The sequence below is a fragment of the Gracilinanus agilis genome, chromosome 6, assembly GCF_016433145.1.
Source record: "Gracilinanus agilis isolate LMUSP501 chromosome 6, AgileGrace, whole genome shotgun sequence".
NCBI lineage: Eukaryota > Metazoa > Chordata > Mammalia > Didelphimorphia > Didelphidae > Gracilinanus > Gracilinanus agilis.
In genome coordinates, this window is record NC_058135.1 from 248,723,444 (window position 1) to 248,746,555 (window position 23,112).

A 23,112-nucleotide genomic window follows, 5' to 3' on the forward strand; every position below is an offset into this window, starting at 1 on the left:
AGAGAGAGAGAGAGAAAGAGAGAAAGAGAGAAAGAAAGAAAGAAAGAAAACATTTTTATTCTTGGATGACTCACCAAAACAGTAAACCTATTTCTTTAGGCTTTAAAAACAAAAGCAATTCACAACAAAGAAAAAATTCATAGAAATGTAAGACATAAAGGCAATTTTAAAGAAAAGAGAAAATATACTTGGACCCAAAATTAACTTTTCAGGCTGGAGTCCTACTGATATAATGTGTCATCTGTGCAGGTAATATATAATCATGACTTTTTTCCTTTTTATATAGCAACATAACAAATGAGGAAAAAGGACAAGAAGAGATAAACTTTCCTCTTTATTGTTTATTTTTAGGGTCTTTTATCAATAGCAAAAATTATAAACTATTAAAATAGAAACAAAAACCAGGAGTTTTGTAGAAATATGTTATATTGACATTATAGTATGATGTTCCTTCAGATTCAAAGATCTATGGAATTATAGGATATAGGTATATGTGGACAATCATTATGGAATTACAATTCTAATAATAGATATTTATGTGTTTGTCAAAATTTATAAATTTATAGTTCACAAAGTAATTTCTCTACCCTGTATGACCTACACTTGGTGAATTAGTTGTCATAATTATCCCTATTTACATGTAAGACAACTGAGGCTCAGAGAGTCTAAATGATTCAATCCAAAATACTAAATTTACATTAGTAAATCCAAAAGGAATAAAAGGATATCTGGCCTCATCATGAATGTTTTTGCAATCAAATTGTGGGGCCTCCTATAAGGGAGGCAAACAGAAATAAAATTAGGGAAGTAAGTCAACACCACCCTCCTCACCTCATTTTACAAGTGAAGGCAAGGGGACTACACATGAGTTGATCAGAGTTATGTAGATAATTGTTAGTGGGCAGACTGGGTACCAGAATTTAGCCCTCTTGACCTCTAGGCCAGTTGCAATTCTATAATGCATTGGTGCCTCTCTTTATGAATCAGGTCGTCTTTCTTGTTACCACACACTGCTTCTCTTTCAGTTGCATCCATAGCAGAGTACTGTCTACAACGAAGTCATTTGAAAAGAATGATATTTGTGCACATTAGTTATCTGAGTGAACACTTTGGGATCTTAGAATTGGAATTGATCTTAGAGACCAATGAGTGTTATCACATCATTATGAAGACAAGGAAATCAACACCCTGGGAAATTAAGGAAATACCAAAGATCACATTGATAGCTATAGATAGCAGAAAAGTGATTAGAATACTTAGAGGTCCTCTGTTCCTAAATCTAATGATTTTTCCTCATTATATCTAGATCTTAGAGGTAAGACCCATTTTAATGAATATTGATGAAACTATAATTTTCAAAGCAGGGTTAATTACTCATATAATTTTGAAAGATAATTGCTTTATTTCTTTTTTTAAATACTTCTCCCCACAATGCTATTAAGAAGAGATTCGGTTTACAAAATTCAGTTTATTTACAGTTTCTCAGCAGCATATAAAGTGGGAGAACTAAGGTAAGCCTGTTCTATTTTATCCAAAGAATAGCTTGTCCTTAAATTTGATGCTTTTGTTATATTGAAATTCATTTTTAGTATAGAGCAGAACCAGATGTTATGCTAAGCTATTCTTATGCAATTTGAGATCGAAATTCATTCATTCCACATGTACCTATAAGTCAAGGCCAGTTCTGTTCAGATTGTTGCTGAGAACTTACTGAAAACCTTGAGACTTTGATGGAGGTCTCTAAGAGCTAGAATTATCCTTTCTAATGCTCTTTGGAAATGTGGCCTGCTTCTATTCTCCACAAAGAGTTTACTGCATCTTATTCTCTTTCTCTGTTACATCTCTCTCTCTCAGCCCTGGGCATTGAATGGGTGCTCAATAAGTATTTAATTGATCTAAGTGGTTTCTTTTTATTAGCCCTGCCTAATCATCACCAAAGGTTGAGACATTTCTTTACAAGACATCACTATTATTTTTTCCTTTTCAAAAATTAATTTTTGTCTAAATCAAAGTCAATAAATGACAAGGGAGAAGGGAGGAGGGAGAAAATGCCATTCATAAAAAATGACATCTGGATATTGTTAGCCAGTGGGAAATTAGCAATAAGTTATAGCAAAGAGTTCTCCAAACATATTTAAGCAGGTATCTAAAATATGGGTCTTTTATAAATATAACTGATGAATTAGAACCTTGTAGCTATTCACATGCATCTAAATTGCACAATGCTTCATTAAAATTTCAGATGGGAAAGATAACCATCTGCAACTAGGTCCTTTCTTCCTTTCATAATCATATACCTAAAATATAGTTCCAATCTGTGTAACAGGGCTTATTAAGTCAAGGGAATTTGGACTGCACATGTTTTAAATGTAGCTGATTCTCTTTTATCTCTTGTTGGCTAATGTTTAATTATCTTGGCCAAATCATGTTTTGGCTCTAGAACCAAGATAAATTTCTTGATAATGTTACCATTATATTGTTGAGATTTTGCTTCTTTCCTTGCAGGCTGTCATCCAGGAACACTAATTCTTAGCTTGTGCCTTTAGCTATTTGGGGCCAGAGTTAAAGTTGCACTTTACTGCCATATTGAACAGATCCATCCTCAGGGTTCTGACCCATTTGAAATGTATTCAGTAGAGCCCCACAATAATGAGGTGTTAGGAGTGAATGGTAGAGCCAGTCAGCAATGCTGTTGACAAAAGATATATGTGTTGCTCCTCTTTGAGATCATCCTTCTTCCTAGGACACACACACATCCTGATTTGATATATGGTTTAGAAAGGAAATTTTGATGGCAAGAATACTGCATTTAGACCAAGTGATTAATATGCTATGAATTGGATAATAAACTACTGTGTGTGGCAATGAAAAACCCACAAGCAAATGTATGACTTGGATATTCATTTATATGTTTATAAAAGTCATTCATTGTCAATCTTTTTTTTTGACCAAAGATAGTAGTAAATGACATAATAATTATTCTCATAATAATTCTTACTATAAGTACTTATATAAAACTTTAAGTTTTGCAAAATTCTCTACAAATATTATCTTATTTTACCCTCACATTAACTCTGGGCTAAAAGTTCTATTATTATCTCCATTTTATCCAAGTGGTGGTGCAGAGGGGAAGCATTTATATGCCTTCTGTTACGTGGCAGTCTCTGTATTATGCATGTTACAAATATGATCTCATAGCCGTATTTGCTGGATCATCTAACTATACATCTTCACTAATCCTATATACTCATTGTGACCATAAGAAATAATAATGAGATATGTTTCGGAACGTTGTATTAATCATCAGTATTTCTTGGACACCAATAACTTCCCCTTCTTTCCATTCACATGCCCAACAACTCTAGTTCAGGTTTTCATTGACTCCTACATGGATAAGTTAATTGTGACCCCATTTGTTATTATACTGTTTCCAGCCTCTTTCTGCTTCAAGCTATTCTCTGTATAGGTATCAAATTGAGATCATTAAAGCATGTCTAAAGGTCTAAACATGCCATTTCTCTGCTTATAGACCCTTAGCAGCTGCCTATTGCTTTTAGGTTAATATACACATTATACTTTTTTGGCATTAAAATCAATACTGATTCACATTAATCTCAGATTATCCCAAGCTAACAAATCTGCTTAATTTTACCATTCATAGCATCTTATCTCCAACTTACCTCTCTCCATAGTCCTCTTGAAATCTATAGCTCAGCTCCCTGAAAGATTCAGCTCAGATACTACCTCCAACATGAGACCTTTCTCCATTCTCTTGTTAGCACTTACTCTTCTGAAATTAATTTTTTTCTTTATAAGTGTATTTTTTGCTATATCCCTTCAATTTAATATAAACTCCTTGAGATCAGGATTCTCTCTGTCTCTCCCCTTTCTCAGTCACTTTTGTCTCTCTCCATGTGTCTCTCTCCCTCTGTCTTTTTTTTCCTCCCTCTACTTCTTTGCGTGTATGTGTGCCAAGGAAAGAATATTCTTTTATATATATGCCTCCAGAATATTGGATATAACAATCATTTACTAAATGTCTACATAAATCCCATTGCAGAAATCCTTAAAACAAAAGTGAATTCTCACAAAGGAATAGTTCTCCTTGACAAGTTGTATAAACAGAGGTGAAATGGATAATACTCATACTTCTTTGCCCAAGTTCTGCTACTCAGTAGATGGGGGCAAGGGGTTGATTGTTGTGAATTTGGGGTAGATGCCTCCATTCCCTGGCCCCTGAGTTTTGTGATTTCCACTAAATATGGAAGGGTCATTATTGGCATGTGCTTTCTTTAGCCTATTGTTAAAAAATAAATGATTTCAGACATGGAAGGATTATAAATAGGTCCTCTATGAAACAAAAGTACACACATGTACATTAACACACATTTGCAATGATGTTGGTATTCTCTGGCCTTTTTTCCAACATCATGCTTTAATGTCTGAGTACAAAAATGTTGAATGAAGTTCTTAAAAAATATCTATTGTTTGCCTAGATCAATGATTCCCAAAGTGGGCGCCACCACCCCCTGGTGGGTGTTGCAGTGATCCAGGGGGGTGGTGATGGCCACAGGTATATTTATCTTTCCTATTAATTGCTATTAAAATAAAAATAAAATTAATTTCCAGGGGGCTAAGTAATATTTTTTTCTGGAAAGGGGGCAGTAGGCCAAAAAAGTTTGGGAATCACTGGCCTAGATGTACAACTCCACATTGTAATTGGACTGATGAGGAAGACCTAGGTTCATATCCTGCTTCTAACTTTATCCTTCAGATATGAAACCCCAAGTACATCACTTATCTAGGTCTCAGTGTTAACATCTACAAAACAGGATCATGATGCCTAAAGTACCGAAGTGATAAGTGTTGAGGCTCAAATGAGAGTATATATTTAGAAGACTTCATTATTTAAAAATGATAAAATAAAAAATCATTATTGTTATTGTTCATAATAATAACTTAGGGCTAAAAGCTACAATTAGGGGAAGGGGTAGAAAAAACAAAAGTGTATACAAAATTGTATTCCCAGTTTCAGAAGGTTTATAATATAGATAGAAAGTTGAAACAAAACTCATAGAACAGTTAACATTTCCAAACAGCAAGTGATTAAATGCTAGACTGAGTGGCTCATACAATAACATTCTATAGGGTTCCTGAGGAAATAAAGCTCACTGTGGGCTAGAGGGCTAAGTATTAGTTACATCTGCCAGATTCCTAGGAAGACTAAATTTGCAAATCTTTCTAGCATAGTACTTCAGATCCTAATGACCACTGAGTCATATCTTAGCTACCATTCTACAATCCTGCAGACATGCATTAGACTCATTTTGTTTCCCCCTGTTGAGCTGTTCGATATCCACGGGTAGAAAAGAATTGGATTTCTGCATTAGTGGACCTCCCAGTGTTAAAGTGACAGGATTCTGGTGCTTAGCGGTTCTTTGGAAGATGAATGGAAGAATTTTTCCCCCATATCTACACTTTAGGGAAGAGTTGTTTCCTTGGAAAGAAAGCAACCTGACGATCAGAGAATGTACTTGGACTCCTCATAATGTAGCATCATTCAGAGATAACACAATTTCTGAAGAATATAGAACATTTATTAAGAGTTGGATGTTATTTCCAAGACACTTATTCCAACTTTCTAATTTTACAGATGAAGAAACTAATTTTACAGACGAAGAAACTAAGAGATGTTAAATGATTTGACCATATTTATAAAAAGAACAATTGAAACAGCCAAGAATTAAACCTACAACCTTGGATCCCAATTTCTGTATAATTTCAACTTTACTCTATGAACATTACACAAGTTAAACTGAGAGTGTAGATTTCTATAAAAATGCAGGCTGGATATAAGTAGTTTAATTAGGAATCATTAAATGATGTCTCAGTATCTCCTGGGAACATTGTGTCAAATGAGATTTTATCCATTTCACAAATGATAGTCATCTATTTTGTTTCCAAATTTTAACTATCACAAAAAGTGCTACTGTACATATTTTAGAATATATGGGGAGTTCTTTTCTTCTCAGTGACTTCTGGAAATCTAAGCCCAGTAATGGAGTCTCTAGTTCATATTAGTCACTTTATATAAAGCATAATTTGAAATCACATCCCAAAATGATTGTAACATTTTAAAGTTCTACCAACAATGCATTCCTATTTATGAACCCCTCCAAATTTACTGTAGGATTTTTTGTCATTTTTGCCAATTTTCAAGGTTGTTCTAATTTGCTTTTCTCTTATATTATGAGCAGTAAGGGGCTAAGGATGCTAGTGATGGTTGCTCAAAGGAGAAACCCAAACCACAGCTAGATGTGAGTATGAGATTTGTTCCCCACACCAGCTGGGCTAAGCCTCCTTTATTGCTAACCACAAGCTTTAGAAACCAATCCAGGCAGGCAGTTGGGTAGGAGTAACCTGGAAGTAGAATGTCAGTTCTTGAAATCTTTGGTTGTAATGAAAAGTTACCACTGGCTTGGAAATGACTATAGCCAGTTAGAGATGTTACCAGGATCGAACTACTTCAAACCGGATACTGTCACTAAAAGTAATAGGTTGGCTTTCAAAGATTATTATAGGTTTTAGGATCATACTGGGTTTATTTGATATCAAACTGAGGGTAGGTGAGAGGGAGAAGGAAAGTGGGTGATGGAACCCTAAATGATTTTGCCTAAGTATTAAGATTAAATGAATATTGAAACACAAATTGTTCCCTGAGGTGCAGAGTATGGAAAGACCTTGGGAGTCTCTTCCCAACCCTGTTGCTATTTGTTGCTGAGCCCATAGGCTGTCAAGCCCATGGATCAGATGCTGTTGTTTTCCTGAAGTTAGCTGTATACTCTTGCTTGATATAAAAATTGTTGGCTATGCCAATAATGTATTAATATGGCTGGCAATAAGGTTGCCCCTACCTGCCTGCCTAATTAAACTCCCAAACCTCCCAGGGCACAGTTTACCACCACCTCCCTAGCCCAAGGAGTAGAGAAAGAAGTGAAGCCTCAGGGGTTTGTGGACCTCAATTTATATCCTGTCCTTAACTGTCACCTTGGCGCATGCCCTGGGGTGCTTTGCCAGGTTCTGTGTTCCAAAGTGGCAAACTACTATTTTGTACCTACAGAAAATGGCTGCCCATTTCTGCATATCATACTTATTAATGTTTTAAAGTTGTGAATATTTTGCAGTTCTTTAGAGAACTATCTATTCATATATTTTGACTATGTATCTATTGGACAATGGCTATTGTTTTTATATGTATGCATATATGCATGTGTATATGTATATATTATATATGTATGCTTGCATGTATGGATGTATATTGGGAATAAGAAATTTGTTACAAAGAAGTTTCTCCCATTCAATCACTTCCTTACACGAATTAATATTTTCTATACAGATATTTTTCTGTTTCAAGTTATCAGTAATCTATTTAATTTTTTTTATAATTATCTCTTTTGTTTGGTTCAGTTTATATCTCTTATCCATTACACTGAGAAGTATATGGTCTGTGTCTCATAATTTTTTTTCAAATAGTATGATATTTTAATATTAAGATCATATATCTAATTAGAATGTATTGTGGTATAAGGTATTGGTCTAACCTAATTTTTGCCAGAATGCTTTACAGTTTTCCTGGAAGCTGTTTTTTTTTTTTAATCAAATAAGGAGTTTTTAACTTAGGTAACACATTTGCCACTTTATCAAACACTGGCTTATTGAGTTCTGCTGTTTTTAATCTCTTGTCTAGTATGTCACATTCATTTATTCTAATATTCTTATCTGATATTAGATGATAATTATGACTATTGCTTTATATTATAACTTGAGGATTAAAAGTTCTGTTCCACCTGTAGCCTTACTTCTTTTCATCTTTCCCAATTATATTCTTTTTTTTCTTTTTTTTTTTTTTATTTTAAACCCGTAACTTCTGTGTGTTGACTTATAGGTGGAAGATTGGTAAGGGTAGGCAATGGGGGTCAAGTGACTTGCCCAGAGTCACACAGCTGGGAAGTGTCTGAGGCCAGATTTGAACCTAGGACCTCCTGTCTCTAGGCCTGAATCTCAATCCACTGAGCTACCCAGCTGCCCCCAATTATATTCTAGATCTTTTCTTTTTTTCCAAATGAACTTTGTTATCATTTTATCAAGTTCTTTAAAATATCTCCTAAGTAATTTAATGGACATAGCACTAAAATGAAAATTAGTGTTAGCCATGTCTCATTGTATTAGTGTTGCCTATCCATGAGCATTGATTATTCTTCAATCTATTTAGATTGTTATTATTGTTGCTGTTTTCTTTTTCTTTTTTTTAACCATTGCTTTCCACCTTGTACTCACTACTAAATATTTCTTTCTAAACAGAAGAACAATAAGGGCTAGGCCATTGGAGTTAAGTGACATATCAAGGATCACATAGCTGAGATGTCTCTGAGGCCAGATTTAAACCAAAGACCTCCCTTCTCTAAGCCTGGCTGTCAATTCACAGAGCTACCCAATTCCATGGTGTTTATTTGTTGTTTTGTTTTGTTTCGTTTTGAATTTCTTTAAGAAATACTTTGTAATTGAATCTATTCATGTCTTTTGTGTATTTTGGGAAATTGATTCCTAGAAATTTCATGAGTTTTGTGGTTTTTTTGAAATGTGATTTCTTTTTCTATTATTTTTCTTGTTTTTTTTTGGTTAGTATTTAGAAACACAGTTTATCCCCCTTTCCTCTTTCCTTTCTATCTGACTCTCAAACCTCAATTATTTTAGGTGAACCTCCCCCACTGATTTCTATCCTCTCTATGACCATTTTCTCTCTATATTTTCCTGGAAAACATGACCCTGTGTCCATTCTATCATTTCTCCAAGTGCTGATGGCCCAAAGAGTTCCACTTTCTTACTCCCAGGACAATTATATTTTTTATACAAGTACCCCAGGCCTCATCTAGTATAAGATCCTCCTCTCTCTTCACCTATAGGGCCACTCACCAGTGGAAAGCCATTCTACTTCCAAAGGAAAGGCTTCTTTCTTTCCTCTTTTTAACCCTTTTCCCCTCCTCCTTACTTAATCTCTTATAGGTTCTTTTCTTTCTAAGATCACAGCAGTCATCTTTACTATCATTGTTAGCGCTTGGTTATTTGCCCCCTGCACATCACTAACTCCTCCCATCATCCTATCACCTTCCCCCATTCCCATTTCATGTACAATGCCATAATGTAATCTGTTCTCACAACAGAAGCATTCACTTGTTGGTAGTGTCTCCCTAAATTCTATCCAAAATGCCCCCTGTCTACTTCTTCACATTTATTTCTGCCAAATTGCTTTACTCCTATCTCTGCAAACCTTTAGAAAGAAGTGTTTTTTCTGGTCTTATTGGTATTGTTAGGATATTGATGTTATTGATGAATCTGATGTTATTGGGTTGTTGCTATTTGCATTTACCAACTCCTCTTATATTACTATTACTATTATATTTGAGAAGCAAATACTCTTTTTAGTGCTATTTTTCTTATTTTTCTAAAATGAATTTCTTATTTTTTAATCATTTATTTTAACAACCATGTTTGCGTTATAAAATTTTCTTTCCTTCCTGTTTTTTCCTCATTCATTGAGAAGTAAAGAAATATATCAGTTAAACATGCCAAGTAATGAAAAATCTATTTCTATCTTGGCCATTTTTCCATTAAAAGAAAAGAGAATCATAAATAAAGTAAAAAAATATGCATCAGTCTTCTGTCAGACTTCATCACTTCTCTCTCTCTGCAAATATCTCTGGAATCATTGCATTGATGAAAAGTCATTTTGAGTTGATATTTGTAAAATATTGCTGATGCCAATGTCTTGGTTTTATTTACTTTACTTTGTGTCGATTAATAAGGCTTTCCAGGTTTTTTCTGAAACCATTTTATTTGCCATTTTTTAATTTTGCTTTTTTTCCAAAAATATTTTAAACTTTTCTTCAACCATCCATCTTTTGCCTCATACTTAAACTCATATTTTCAGAATTAGGCACTCTGAATTACATTCAAAGCTCTATTGACATTTGAAACAAAGTATTTCATTCTCTCTTCCTTTTTTAGTGGGAACTAAATAATACGGTGCTGCTTGAAGATCTTTTCCTATTTTTTTGAAAATCTTTCTCCTGATGGCTCACTAAAATAGTTGTTTTTTAACTGAATTGTTAAACTTAGACACTATGGGTTTTGAAGTTTGAAGCCTTGGGTTTTTTCAGGGGACAATCTTTGAATTATTTTAATTTTAATTTCATTATTTTATGATTAGTTCTGGGTAGTTGTATTATTTCCTTTATAATATTTAAAGTTATTCAAGGTTTACATTTTCCTCCATCTGTCTCTTAAGTTTGTTTTTTTTTAAGTTAAGATTACAAGTGTTACAAGTTTTTTTGTTGTTGTATTCTTCTTGGAGATTTATGATCCTTTGATTTTTTTATTACACTATGCCTCCTGTCTTTGAGTTCTATAATTTTTGCTTGCATGCTGAGCATATTTTCTTTTTTTGCTTCTTTTCTTCTAGGTTGTCCATTAAATCTGTATATTTACACTTGCAATCTACTGTTCTTTCTTTTGTTTCTTTGGTGAGGTCTGACATAGCAGATTCAAGTCTATCTTTTCTATTTATTTTTTTTCCAGAAAGGACCTAAATTATGTACCCATAATTTTTATTTCTCTTTTAAATTAATCAGGAATAGCAGGTTGTAATTAAATATTCACTTCAAATTCCCAAGGGAATAAATGCTTGTCTTCTCAAATGTTGGAAAATTTCCTTCATTTTTCAATATTTATTCATAGTTTCCTGAACTCATTTACTAGATATGAGGGCTGTATGTCCTTCTTTTACTTTCTATTGATTTATCTACTTCTAATTAAGATCTTGGAGACCAGATGGATGCCATGCTTTTCCCCTCAGATCTGGTAAAATGCTTCCCAGTTTCTGACATGCATAGTGTGCTGTCCTGGTAATGTGTTCCAGTCTCTCTGTTCTTTTCTTTTCTGGCCTGAGACTGGTAGTCTGAGTTAGCTTTGCCTTGAACTCCACTTCAAAGCTGTGTAACTCTGTTGCTTCTGGGTTACAAGCCCTGGCAGGATTTTACTCCTGAAGGACTGTAGTGAAGCTGACTTTCAAGGCTGAAAGAAAATCCCATACCTTGAACCAGAAACTTTTATGACACTGGAAAGAGGAAAGGGAGTTGGGATTTTGATGTGAGCCTGTGTTGTGTCCTTGGTCCTGCTGGTACAGCCTTGCAGCCTATATTGTAAGAGGTGGCAGATGAGTGATGAGTGAGCTCAGAAGCAGGGAAAATCACTTTTTTCAAAAAAAATATATAACTTTAGTAAATCCGTCTATCTAAAATTGCTTATAAATATGAACTATGTAGCAGACATTGTGCTAAGTGCTAGGGATAGAATTAAGATCATCCTTTTGAGAAGCTTATTTTTGCCTATATCTCTTTGGAATTAAGCTTCCTCCTCTGTACCATAAAGGGTTTAACCTAAATCCTGGTTAAATTTCCTTTTGGAAGTTATTCCTTATGATTTTAACATCCTTTAGTAAGACTTTAGTCTGGAGCAAGATTTTGAAATGGGCTTTGAAATAAACACAAGAATGTCATTTACCATAATTGGTAATGACAGAAAGAGTATTAGCAGAAGCATAATGGGAAAGCATAGGCAAATGATAGATAAATATTGAAGCTTAGATGAATCACTGATAGATTAAAATCAGACACTAAAAAACACTGGACATTGGCATGGAAATTATCCTTTCTGGTTCAGTAAATCACTTAGTGTTTGATCATCCAGAAAACTATTCACTTTAGCCTAATCAAGTGAATATTTTAAAACAGTAAAGTATTTCCCCCCTCAATTTTAAGTGTTTCCAAAGAGCAGAGAAGTTTAGTATTTCTTCTTTATCCTTAGGAACTGCCCGACCAATCATCTGTTTTCCAATATTTCTGCCACAATGATAGAAGAAACAAAAGAGAACAAGATTGATACCTAAAAAGGATCATGGGGACAATCCTGTCCAAACCGCTCATTTTAAATTCAAATAATCACATGGAGTTAAAGTCACTTAAAATAATAACACAGAGGTAGCATATGTCATTGGAAGATTCTGAAGGTTCTGAATTCACATATTCACATATGACTCCAAGTTCAGCACTTAGCAGTTCCATAATAAATCAGAGTTTTCTATCTAGCCTCAAATAGAAAACTAGAGCCTATGTAAGCTGCAATTTAGCAATGATCTCACAGGAAAAAGAGGTGATGTTCCTAAAGAATGAGACCTTTTTAAATGAGCTATCTTGGAGGCTATAGGATATCCCTCAGTGGAAGTCTTCAAGAAGAGGCAAAATGGCAACTTGTCAGATATCCAAAATTAATAATATTAGTGAGAATAACAACAATAACATGCATTTATCTCTTCAAGGTTCACAATGTGCTTGACAAATATTATCTCATTTAATCTTCACAACAACCCTTGGGGATTTAGATCCTATTACTATCCCCTTTGTGTTGTTCAGCTGTCTCAGCCATTCCTAACTTTGAAACCCCATTTGTGGTTTTCTTGGCAAAGCTATGATTTACCACTTCTTTGTCCAGCTCATTTTACATAAGAAGGAACTGAAACAAACAAAGTTAAGTGACTTGGTCAAAGTCACATAGTTAGTAAATGTCTGAAATTAGATTTGAATTCAAATCTTCCAGACTTGAAGCCTGATGCTCTAACTACTGTGGTACCACTAATAAGATTTTCCTGCAGAGTATGAATTGGTCCACTTAGTTACTAAAGGCGTTTTCAACTTAAATTTCTCTGAATCTCTCAATACACATTTGCATTGCCTCATCCCCAAAGAAAACAAATACACCAACAGCATATGCAATATATCCAACAGTCTAGCCTTTATTCCTTCTGTTCCCTAATATTGAAAGTGTACTCACTTTACTTTCTGCTTATGCATTTCCTCCCCATCCTCCATTAGCCAAATTATATGGCACTTTTTCCAAGATTTCTGCAGCTGGTATTATTTCCTCTTCATCTGGTTTCCCAGAATGTTATATTTTCCTTATCCTCTTTAAACACAATTCAAGTGATATTATAATTACCCATGTAACTCTTATTTCACTCTAGCTATGTGACTTTGTACACCTTAAAGCACTCTAGAGAGGAGACTAGTTGATATAGTTGAAAATTTTGGAGTCCAGTGACTTTGCTTCTAATCTGCCTTCAGAAATTTGGACTTTGTGACCTTGGAAAACCTCCAGGAGCTTTGATATACTCATCCATGCCATTAAAAGATAGAGTAGATGGTTTTCAGGTGCCCTTCCTACTCTAAATCTATGATCCTATGTGTATTATCACTGAAAAGTCCTTGAATACAAAGATTGTAACTCATTCATTTCAACATCTCTAGAGCCTAGCAAAAGACATTTTGTATAGTAGGCTCTTAACAAGTCTTTATATGATTAATTTGAAGGGGAGGATGATATAACTTTGTAGAAAAGGTGATTAAATGTATTAATATTTATTCCATAGGCACAACAGCTCACAGATTTGGAACAAAAATTAGCAGTTGCTAAAGATGAGTTGGAGAAAGCAGCTCTTGACAAGGTAAGCATTTTCTGATTCCAAATACACAACAGATTTTTATTTGTTTGTTTCTTGGCACCATTGGCTAGTCTTTTCTGTCACTGATTTATTTAGGCAATCCAGCTTGCCATACCTATCCCCATGTTGGAAAGAGAATTTATAAGGAAAAGATAGACCTTCAGGGGCAAATCCATTTTTTAAAATTAAATTTTTAATTACATTTTTCATAAGTTTTTCAAAGTTACACGATCCATATCGTATCCCTTCCTTCTTCCCTCCCTCGCCCACAGCTGATAAGCAATTTGCTTTGGGTTATACATATATTACCAAACAAAATATATTTCCATTTTATTTATTTTTAAGAGAAAAATCTTATAAAACAAAACTCAACATATGCCCAAATAAAGAAGTGATAAATCATATGTTTTCATCTGCATTTCAAACAACTCCTACAGTTGTTTCTCTGGAGGTGGATAGCATTCTTTTTCATAAGTCCTTTAGAATTGTTCTATATCATTGTAATGCTGTTAAGAACAAAGTCTATCACATTTGATTGTTCCCCAATATTGCATTTACTGTGTACAATGTTTTCCTGGTTCTGCTTATTTCACTCTGCATCAGTACACAGAGGTCTTCCAAGCTCTTTTTGTTCATCATTCATTATAGCACAATAGTTTTCCATCACCATCATGTACCATAATTTGTTCAGCCATTCCCTAATTGAGGGACATCCCTTTAGTTTCCAATTCTTTGTCACCACAAAAAGAGCAGCAATAAATATTTTTGTACAAACAGATCCTTTCCCTGCTTTTTTTATGTCTTTGGGATACAGACTCAGTAATGGCATTACTAGATCAAAAAGTATGCATTCTTTTATATTCCTTTGAGCATAATTCCAAATTGCCCTCTAGAATGGTTTGATCAGTTCACAGTGTCCCAATTTTATCACATTCCCTCCAACATTTATGATTTTCTTTTACTGGAATATAGGCCAATATGATAGGTTTGCAGTGGTACCTCAAAGTTATGTTAATTTCCAGGTCTCTAATGAAGAAGGATTTAGAACATTTTTTCATATGATTATTGATAGCTTTGATTGCTTTGACTGAAAACTGCTTATTCAAATCCTTTAACCATTTATTTATCAGTTGGGGAATGACCTGGATGTTTATAAATTTGCCTTAGTTCTTTAATATATTTGAAAAATTAGACCTTTATCAGATAAATTTTTTTATAAAAACTTCCCCCCAGTGTATTGTTTCCCTTCTAATCTTGGTTGCATTTTTTTGGTAGAAAATCTTCTTTTAATTTTAGTATAGTATAATCATATTTATTCATTTTACATTTGTAATGTTCTCTTTCTCTTACCTGGTAACAAATTCTTCACTTTTCCATAGATCTGACCAGTAAACCAGTCTATGCTCCCTTAATTTACTTATAATATTATTCTTCATGTTAAACTATATATAAGGGGCAGCTGGGTAGCTCAGTGGATTAAGAGTCAGGCCTAGAGATGGGAGGTCCTAGGTTCAAATCTAACCTCAGACACTTCCCAGCTATGTCACCCTGGGCAAGTCACTTGACCCCCATTGCCTACCCTTACCACTCTTCTGCCTTGGAGCCAATACACAGTATTGACTCCAAGACAGAAGGTAAGGGTTTAAAAAACAAAACAAAACAAAATAAATAAACTATATATCCATTTTGACCTTACTTTGGTATGGGTTGTGAGATATTGATCTCAAACTAATTTTTGCCATTTGATTTTCCAATTTTTCCAAAAGTTTTTGTCAAAAAGGGAGTTCTTACAACAAAAACTAAGATCTTTGGGTTTATCAAACATTAGATTGCTGAGATCATTTACCTCTAGTCTATTTCATTGATCAATTCTTCTATTTCTTAGCCAATACCAGACTGCTTTCATGATTACTGCTTTAGAGTTCAGTTTAAGATCTGGTACTGGTAGGTCACCAACCTTCACATTATTTTTCATTAGTTCCCTTGATATGCTCGACCTTTTCTTCTAGATGAATTTTGTTATTGTTTTTTTCTAGTTCTATAAAACAGATATTTGGTAGCTTGATTGATATGGCACTGAACAAGTAAATTAATTTAGGTAGGATTGTCATTTTTATTATATTAGCTCAGCCCACCCATGCACAACTGTTAAGATCTAATTTTATTTGGTTTACGTGTTTTATAATTTTGTTCAAATAATTCTTGCATTTGTCTTGGCAAAGAGATTCTTTTCTTAAAAACTGCTTTATTCAAAATCATAAAAATAGGCCCATTTTCCCTGAAAAGCGCATTTGACAGTTTCACAGAGTTTCAATAGCATATTCAATTACATGGTGGTTTCTTTCCCATTCCAATAGCATCTAAGAAATAAGGGGGCATAATCTAAGTATTGCATATGTACAGGTGAGATATAGCATTTTCTTGTCAACCAGGGTCATCAATTAAAACAGATAACCTATGGCTGACTTTAGTGTCAGTTGTACTCAGTGTTGTCAAGTTAAACTGACACCCCAAGCAGAAATATACTCTAAATGAGGACCTCTGTCTCAAGACTCATTATTTTTCTTCTGAACTGTTTTTTAGTTCTTGCTGCTCAGACCTGCAGAAGGCAAAAATCAAATTTTCTTTAAGAACTGACTACTGTATCCAAAGCATTCCTTCCAAATCCAGCAGAAAGCAAGGTTTTGAGTGACAAAAGAGACCTCAGTTTTTCCTCAGGTCACTCAGGTCAGAGATCACAGAAGGCCATTTGTCTTTTAAATGCATCACCAACAACCAAACCTTTAACAAATGGCCTTCTTAGGTTCAATGACAGGCATGTGATATCAACTGAGGATATCACCATCATCAGTACCAAGTAGCATATTTCTTTTAAAAAAGAAAATGATAGGGAAACTAGCAACCCCTAATCCTCAAAAAATTGTTTTTGAAAAAAAAAAAACCCTTTGGCCAGCCTTTAAAAAAAATAAATAAAAAACAAACAAAAAAAAAAAACACCTTAGGTTTGTCAACACTGGAATTAAACAATTAAGTCAAAGATCCAAAGAAGGTTCAATAGCTACTGGAGAGGAAAATGGCTCCTCCGGTGGCTGCTCTTTGAACTGTCTTTGGCACACACATCATTGTCCACTACACTTGTAACAAGTGACCTGCTCCAACAGCCGGGGGTCCCCTGATCCCCACGTTCTTGTTTCCGGACTGCATGACCTCTGCAACATGGAAAATGGCAGGATGGAATTCCTGCAAAATACATGGTCAAGCCTCACCTAGAATTCCAGGGGACCCCCCCCAACGACCTGTGGGGTTCCCTGCATACTTACAGAAGCCTTGGTCACACTAATGGCAAACTTTGATCTTGGATTCCGTGTCAATGTGGAGAAAAAGGACATTCTTTGTTATTGCTTTCCTGAATTTGGGGACGTAAAGACATCATGGCGGCGGGGACCCGGAAATTCTTCTATTTTTTCTTCTTCTTCCTCCACTTCCTCTTCCTCTGCTACAGGCCTGGAACCCCGCCCAGTCTGCCCTCTCTCTTCCCTCTGACTAGTCCTCCACCAGCTCTCTACCCCACTCCTTGCTGCTCTTCTGCCAAATAGATTCTTAAGTATTTCATTTTATCTAAATTAATTTTAAATGGAATTTCATTTTATAACACTTGCTGTTGAGTTTTGTTTGAAACATAGAGGAATGCTGATGATTTACGTGGGCTTATTTTGTATCCTGCAACTTTGTTAAAGTTAATTATTTCAACTAATTTTTTAGTTGAATTTCTAAAATATTATAAGTATACTGTATCATCAGCAAAGAGTGATAGTTTAGTGTCCTTATTGCCTACTTCTATTTAATTTATTTTAATTATTTAAATTATAATTAAATTATTTATATTTAGATTTTTCCCTATTTCTGATATTTGGTGGTTTTAAATAAATACTACTTAATATTTTAAGGAAAGTCCCTTTTATTTCTATGATTTCTAGTGTTTTCAATAGGAATGGGTATTGTATTTTGTCAAAGACTTTTTCTGCATCTATTGAGATAATCATGTGATTTCTGTTAGTTTGATTATTGACTGGGTCAATTATGCTGATAGTTTTAATCATATGAACCAGCCTTGCATTCCTGGTATAAATCCCATCTGGTTGTAGTGAATAATCCTCCTGATATACTGCTGTAGCTTCTTTGCTAGTATTTTATTTAAGATTTTTGCATCAATATTCATTAAGGAAATATCACTGTAATTTACTTTCTCTGTTTTTGCTCTTCCTTGGTCAGGTATCAGCACCATATGTGTGTCATAAACATAATTTGGTAGGACTCCTGCTTGGCTTATTTTGTCAAATTGTTTATAAAGTATTGGGATTAATTGTTCTTTAATGTTTGATAGAATTTTTTGTGAATATATCTGGCCCTGGGAATTTTTTCTTCAGTAGTTTTCTGAGGGCTTGTTAAATTTCTTTTTCTGAGATGTTATTATTTATGTATTGTATTTCCTCTTTTGTTAATCTAAGCAATTTACATTTTTGTAACTATTCATCCATTTCACCTAGGTTATTAGATTTATTGTCATATCACTGATGAAATAGCTCCTAATGATTGCTTTCATTTAATCTTCATTAGAGGTGAAATGACCATTTTAAAAAAAATGATACTGGTAATTTGATTCTTTTCTTTCTTAATTAGATTAACCAATACTCTATTTTTAAATAGAACCAGCTCCTAGTATTAGTTATGAGTTCACTAACTCTTTTACTTTTAATTTTCTTAATTTCTCATTTGATTTTTAGGATTTCCAATTTAGTCTTTAGTCTTTAACTGGGAATTTTTAATTTGTTCTTTTTCTAGTGTTTTTGTTGTTGTAGTATGCCATATTCATTGATCTCCTTTTTCTCAATTTTTTGATATAAGTATTCAAGGATATACATTTTCTCCTGAATACTGCTTTGGCTATATCCTATAAATTTTGATATTTCATCTCCTCTTTGTCATTGTCTTCAATGAAATCAGTGATTATTTTTGTGGTTTGCTCTTTGACCCACCTGTTTTGAAGGATTAGATTATTTAGTTTCCATTTAATTTTAACTTACCTTTCCATGAACCCTTATTGATTTTAATTTTATTGCATTATAATCTGAAAAGTTACATTTATTATTTATGCTTTTCTTAATTTCTTTGTGAAGTTTTATGTCCTAGTACCCATATGGTCAATTTTTGTATCTGTATCAGATGCTGCTGAAAAGATAGTATATTAGTTTTTATCACTATTCATTTTTCTCTATAGATCTATTAAGTCTAATTTTTCTTAAATTTTCTTCACTTCATTTACTTCTTTCTTATTTATTTTTAGTTACATTTATGTAGTTCAGATAGGGGAAAATTTAGGTCTCCCACCAGTATAGGTTTACTGTCTATTTCCTCCGAAAGCTCCTTTAGTTTCTCCTTAAAAAATACAGATGCTATACTTTTTGGTGCAAATATGTTAAGTACTGATATTTTTTCATTGTCTATATTAACTTTTATCAAGATGTAATTACCTTCCTTATCACTTTTAATAAGATCTATTTTTGCTTTAGATTTGTTGAGATCATGACTGCCTCTTCTGTTTTTTGTTGTTGTTTTTTGGTCTCAGTTGAAGCCTAATAGATTCTTCTCCAACCTCTTACTTTACTCTTTGTGTCTACCTGCTTCAAATGTGTTTCTTGTAAACAACATATGGTAGAATTCTGGTTTTTAATCCACTCTGATATCTTTTTTTATGGGTGAATTCATCCCATTTATATTCACTGTTACGATTACCATCTGTGTATTTCCCATCACTTTGATTTCCTCTTTTAATCCTGCTCTTTCTCATTTCTCTCTTTCCCTCCACAGCAGTGTTTTGTTTTTATCTCTCCCTCATTTCCCCCTCCCTTATATTGCTACCCTCCACATCACTCTCTTTCTTACCCCTCTTCTAAATCTCTAGGGTAAGATAGGATTCTGTACCCCAAAGTATCTTGCTGTTCTTCCCTCTCTGAGCCAATTCCAATGAGAGTAAGGTTTAAGTATTACCCAACATCACTCCCATCCTCCCTTCATCTATAATAGTCCCCCTCAGCCTCTTTTTGTGATATAATGTATTCCATTTTATGTCTCTCTTACCATTTCTTAGTACAATCCTCTTTTTAACCCCCAGTTGTTTTGTTTTCACATATCATCCTAAAAAATTTACTTCCATATCCTCTATGTATACTTCTAACTGTTATGATAATGATAACAATTTTTAAGATTTACAGATATCATCTTTCATACAGGAATATAAACAAGTTAACTTTATTGGAGCCTTTAATTATTTTATCTCTTTTTTATGGTTCTCTTGAATTTTGTATTTGTACATCAAATTTTTGGTTTGTCTGGTCTTTTTTTTTTTTTAGGAATGCTTAGAAATCTTTAATTTTATTAAATGACCATACTTTCCCCTGAAAGAATATAGTCAATTTTGCTGGAGAGGTGATTCTTGGTTGTAAACTCATTTCCATTACTTTCTGGAATATCATATTCCAAGACTTGTGGTCCTTCAATGTAGAAGCTGCTAGATTGTGTGTAATCCCAATTGGGGCTCTGTGTTATCTGACATTTATTCATGGCAACTTGCAGTATTTTTTCCTTCACCTGGGAGCTCTGGAACTTGGCTGTAACATACCTGGGTGTTATTATTTGGGGATTTATTTAGGAGGTTATCTGTGGATTCTTTCAATTTTATTTTAACCTCTTGCTCAAGAACATCAGGGCAGTTTTCTTGGACAATTTTTTTGTAATATGATACCTAGGATATTTTTCCCCATGACTTTCAGGTAGTTCAATAATTTTAAAAATACCTCTCATCTATTCCCTAGGTCAGTTTTTTTTATTTTTATGAGATATTTAATATTTTCTTCTATTTTTTCATTCCTTTGATTCTGTTTTATTGTTTCTTAATGTTTTATGAAATCTTTAGCTTCTATTTGCCAATATCTAATTTTTAAAGACCAAATTTCTTCCATGACCTTTTGATCCTGCTTTTTTACTTGTTATATTCTTCTTTTCATGGCACTCTTTTCTTCACTGATTTTTTTTTGCCTTTTTTCCAGTAGGTCAGTTTTTTTAAGAACTTTTTTCTTCATTGTGCTTTTTCCAGTTGACCAATTTTACCCTTAAGCTGTTATTTTCTGTTTGTATTACTTGAATTTCTTTTTTCTACTTTTCTTCCAACTACCTGATTTGATTTTTGAATTCCTTTTTTGAATTCTTCTACTACTTGAAACCAATTTTGATTTTTCTTTGAAGTTTTGCACATGGTTGCTTAGTTCTCACAGTCCCCTATTGACTCTGTGTTTTGCTTGTTGTCTCTATAGAAATTTTCTAGGGTTAGGTGTTTCTTTTACTGTTTGCTCATTTTCCCAGCTTTTTTTTGCCTGTGCACTGGAATTGTGAAAACTGATGATTCTGTCTCCTCCATTTCTGGCTTCCAGGGCTCAGCACCGTGACCTATTTTCCCCTGGGATTAGGTCATCATGATAGCACAGACTTGAAAGGCCAAGTGCTATGGACTTCTGGACCTCACTGCAGGCTAGAGCCAGAACTTGGGACTTCAAGGGGTGGGTCTAGGGTGTTCTATTTTGGGTATAGCCCAGGTCCTGGAACCTTTAAGTTGACTTAAGCCTAGGCTGGGAACCAGGAGATGGAGGTTGGTGGCGGGATGGTCAGCCAGTGCTCCTCTGTGTTCAGTTTTGCTTCTGGTTCACCTTTATCCTGTGAAAGTCAACTCTTTCTCTCTCAGCCTACCTATCAAGTTGTAATTGATTGCCCTCACTCTGTCTTGCTATTGCTTTTTCACTCCTATCATTTTGAGGTGCTTTTTAAAGATTGGTTTAGAACAGTGATAGGCAGACTATTCCCTGCAGGCCAGATCCAGGCTGTAGTTTGTCCATTACTGCCTTAAGCAATTCCCTAATCACTACATCTTGGTATGGGGGCATAGTGATTAGGGAATTGCTTAAGGCAGTGATGGGCAAACTATACCCTGGATCTGGCCCATGGGGAATAGTTTGCCCATCACTGGTTTAGAAGGATTGTCAGAATATTTTTAATTTTTACTGCTACTAAACCTCCATCTCGGTTCTACTCCCTCAAATTCATTTTCCTAAAAATTATTATCAACTTTCAACGTTGATTTAAAAAGAAATAGTTCCAAATTCTATTCTTCCTTCCACTTTACTCCTACCCTTTGAGAAGGCTAGAAGGAAACATAGTGTTGATTATATGTGTGAAGTCATCAAAATATATTTCCACATTAGCCATGTAACAATAAAAAGAGCCAGTGATGTTTGATAGAAGGGAGATATAGAGAGAGTCAATGTAGTGAGTCTCTTCCAGCTCTCCCCTGTGGCTGAATATACACTGGGAGACTTTAAGGGGGTGTCACCCCGAAACTGGGTGACCTGGATGGTCATGCCACCCCACAGAAGTTGGGGGCAAGGCTTCCCTATAAGACAAGGTATGTGGTACCCCAGTCTGATTCTGAATAAGGATAGGGTTCACACAAACCTCCCCCCCACTCAGTTAAATTCACAGCAGGTGTCTGGCTTCAAGATGGAGGCAACCAGAACAAGCTGTGGTTCCCCTCTCCCTTGTTGTCTCTCAGGCACTCTGAAATTCTATCTGACTGATGAATGGATTTTATTAATACAATTCAGGGATTAGGAAAGGGGTAGAGGGCTGAGGGATTTTGGAGTGCCTTCTTTGCTATTGCTATGAGGTCCATCACTTGGGTGGGACCCCCAGTAGTTCCCTCACCCAAGCTTCTCCCCTCTCCCTTTCTCCTTCTGTTTTTCTATTTCTATCCTTCTTTTTATATCCTTTTCTATAGTTGTAATTTTTGACTGAAAGGGGGTGGCTCAGCAAAGTTGGGTAAGGAGACTAAGAGATCACTCCCAAAATTGAGTCCAAACTTAGCTCACATGATGGTTGAAGTCTTGATTGGTGAGATGTGATAGAATGGCTTTCATCAGGGAATCAGAGTTTCATTTTCCAAAAGAAAGATCCTCAGGAAGCCATCAGGACTGGATCTGAGCTAGGTTGTCCTTCTCCTCTCTCCTCCCAGTCTTCCATCCAAAGACCTCTCCTCTCCTTCTCCGGAAAATCTCCCAGAATTCTTTACTGGTCTCTCAACTGTCAGTAACTGTCACCAACTGCCTTCTTCTTGCTCCTTTTTTCCCATCCCCCTTGCACAAATTCTGTCCTTACAATATCCTGGTTTTGTGTGGTGGGACTTCCCACTTAATTCATGCATCACTATTTCCTATTCCTATCTTATGTTCCCCCTCCCTCCAAACTAATAAAACCTTATCTTGTCTTATTACTACACTAATTTTCTATCTATTCCTATTCTAAGACAGGTTTTGGAGAGGTTGGTAGGGGGATAAGGGTTTTAGTTTCCAAGAGAAAGATCCTCAAGAAGCCCTTAGGTCTGGATCCAAGCTGAG

At 34.7% G+C, this 23,112-nt stretch overlaps 1 protein-coding gene across 1 annotated transcript in view; it reads left to right on the plus strand.

Annotated features, from left to right (window-relative positions):
* The window catches only part of LUZP2 (leucine zipper protein 2), a 404,324-nt gene that overhangs the window by 224,766 nt on the left and 156,446 nt on the right, over positions 1 to 23,112 (plus strand). Inside the window, exon 5 of the mRNA XM_044681277.1 lies at positions 13,541 to 13,615. Coding sequence (XP_044537212.1) covers positions 13,541 to 13,615 — 75 coding nt within the window. The remainder of the gene's footprint in view (positions 1 to 13,540; positions 13,616 to 23,112) is intronic.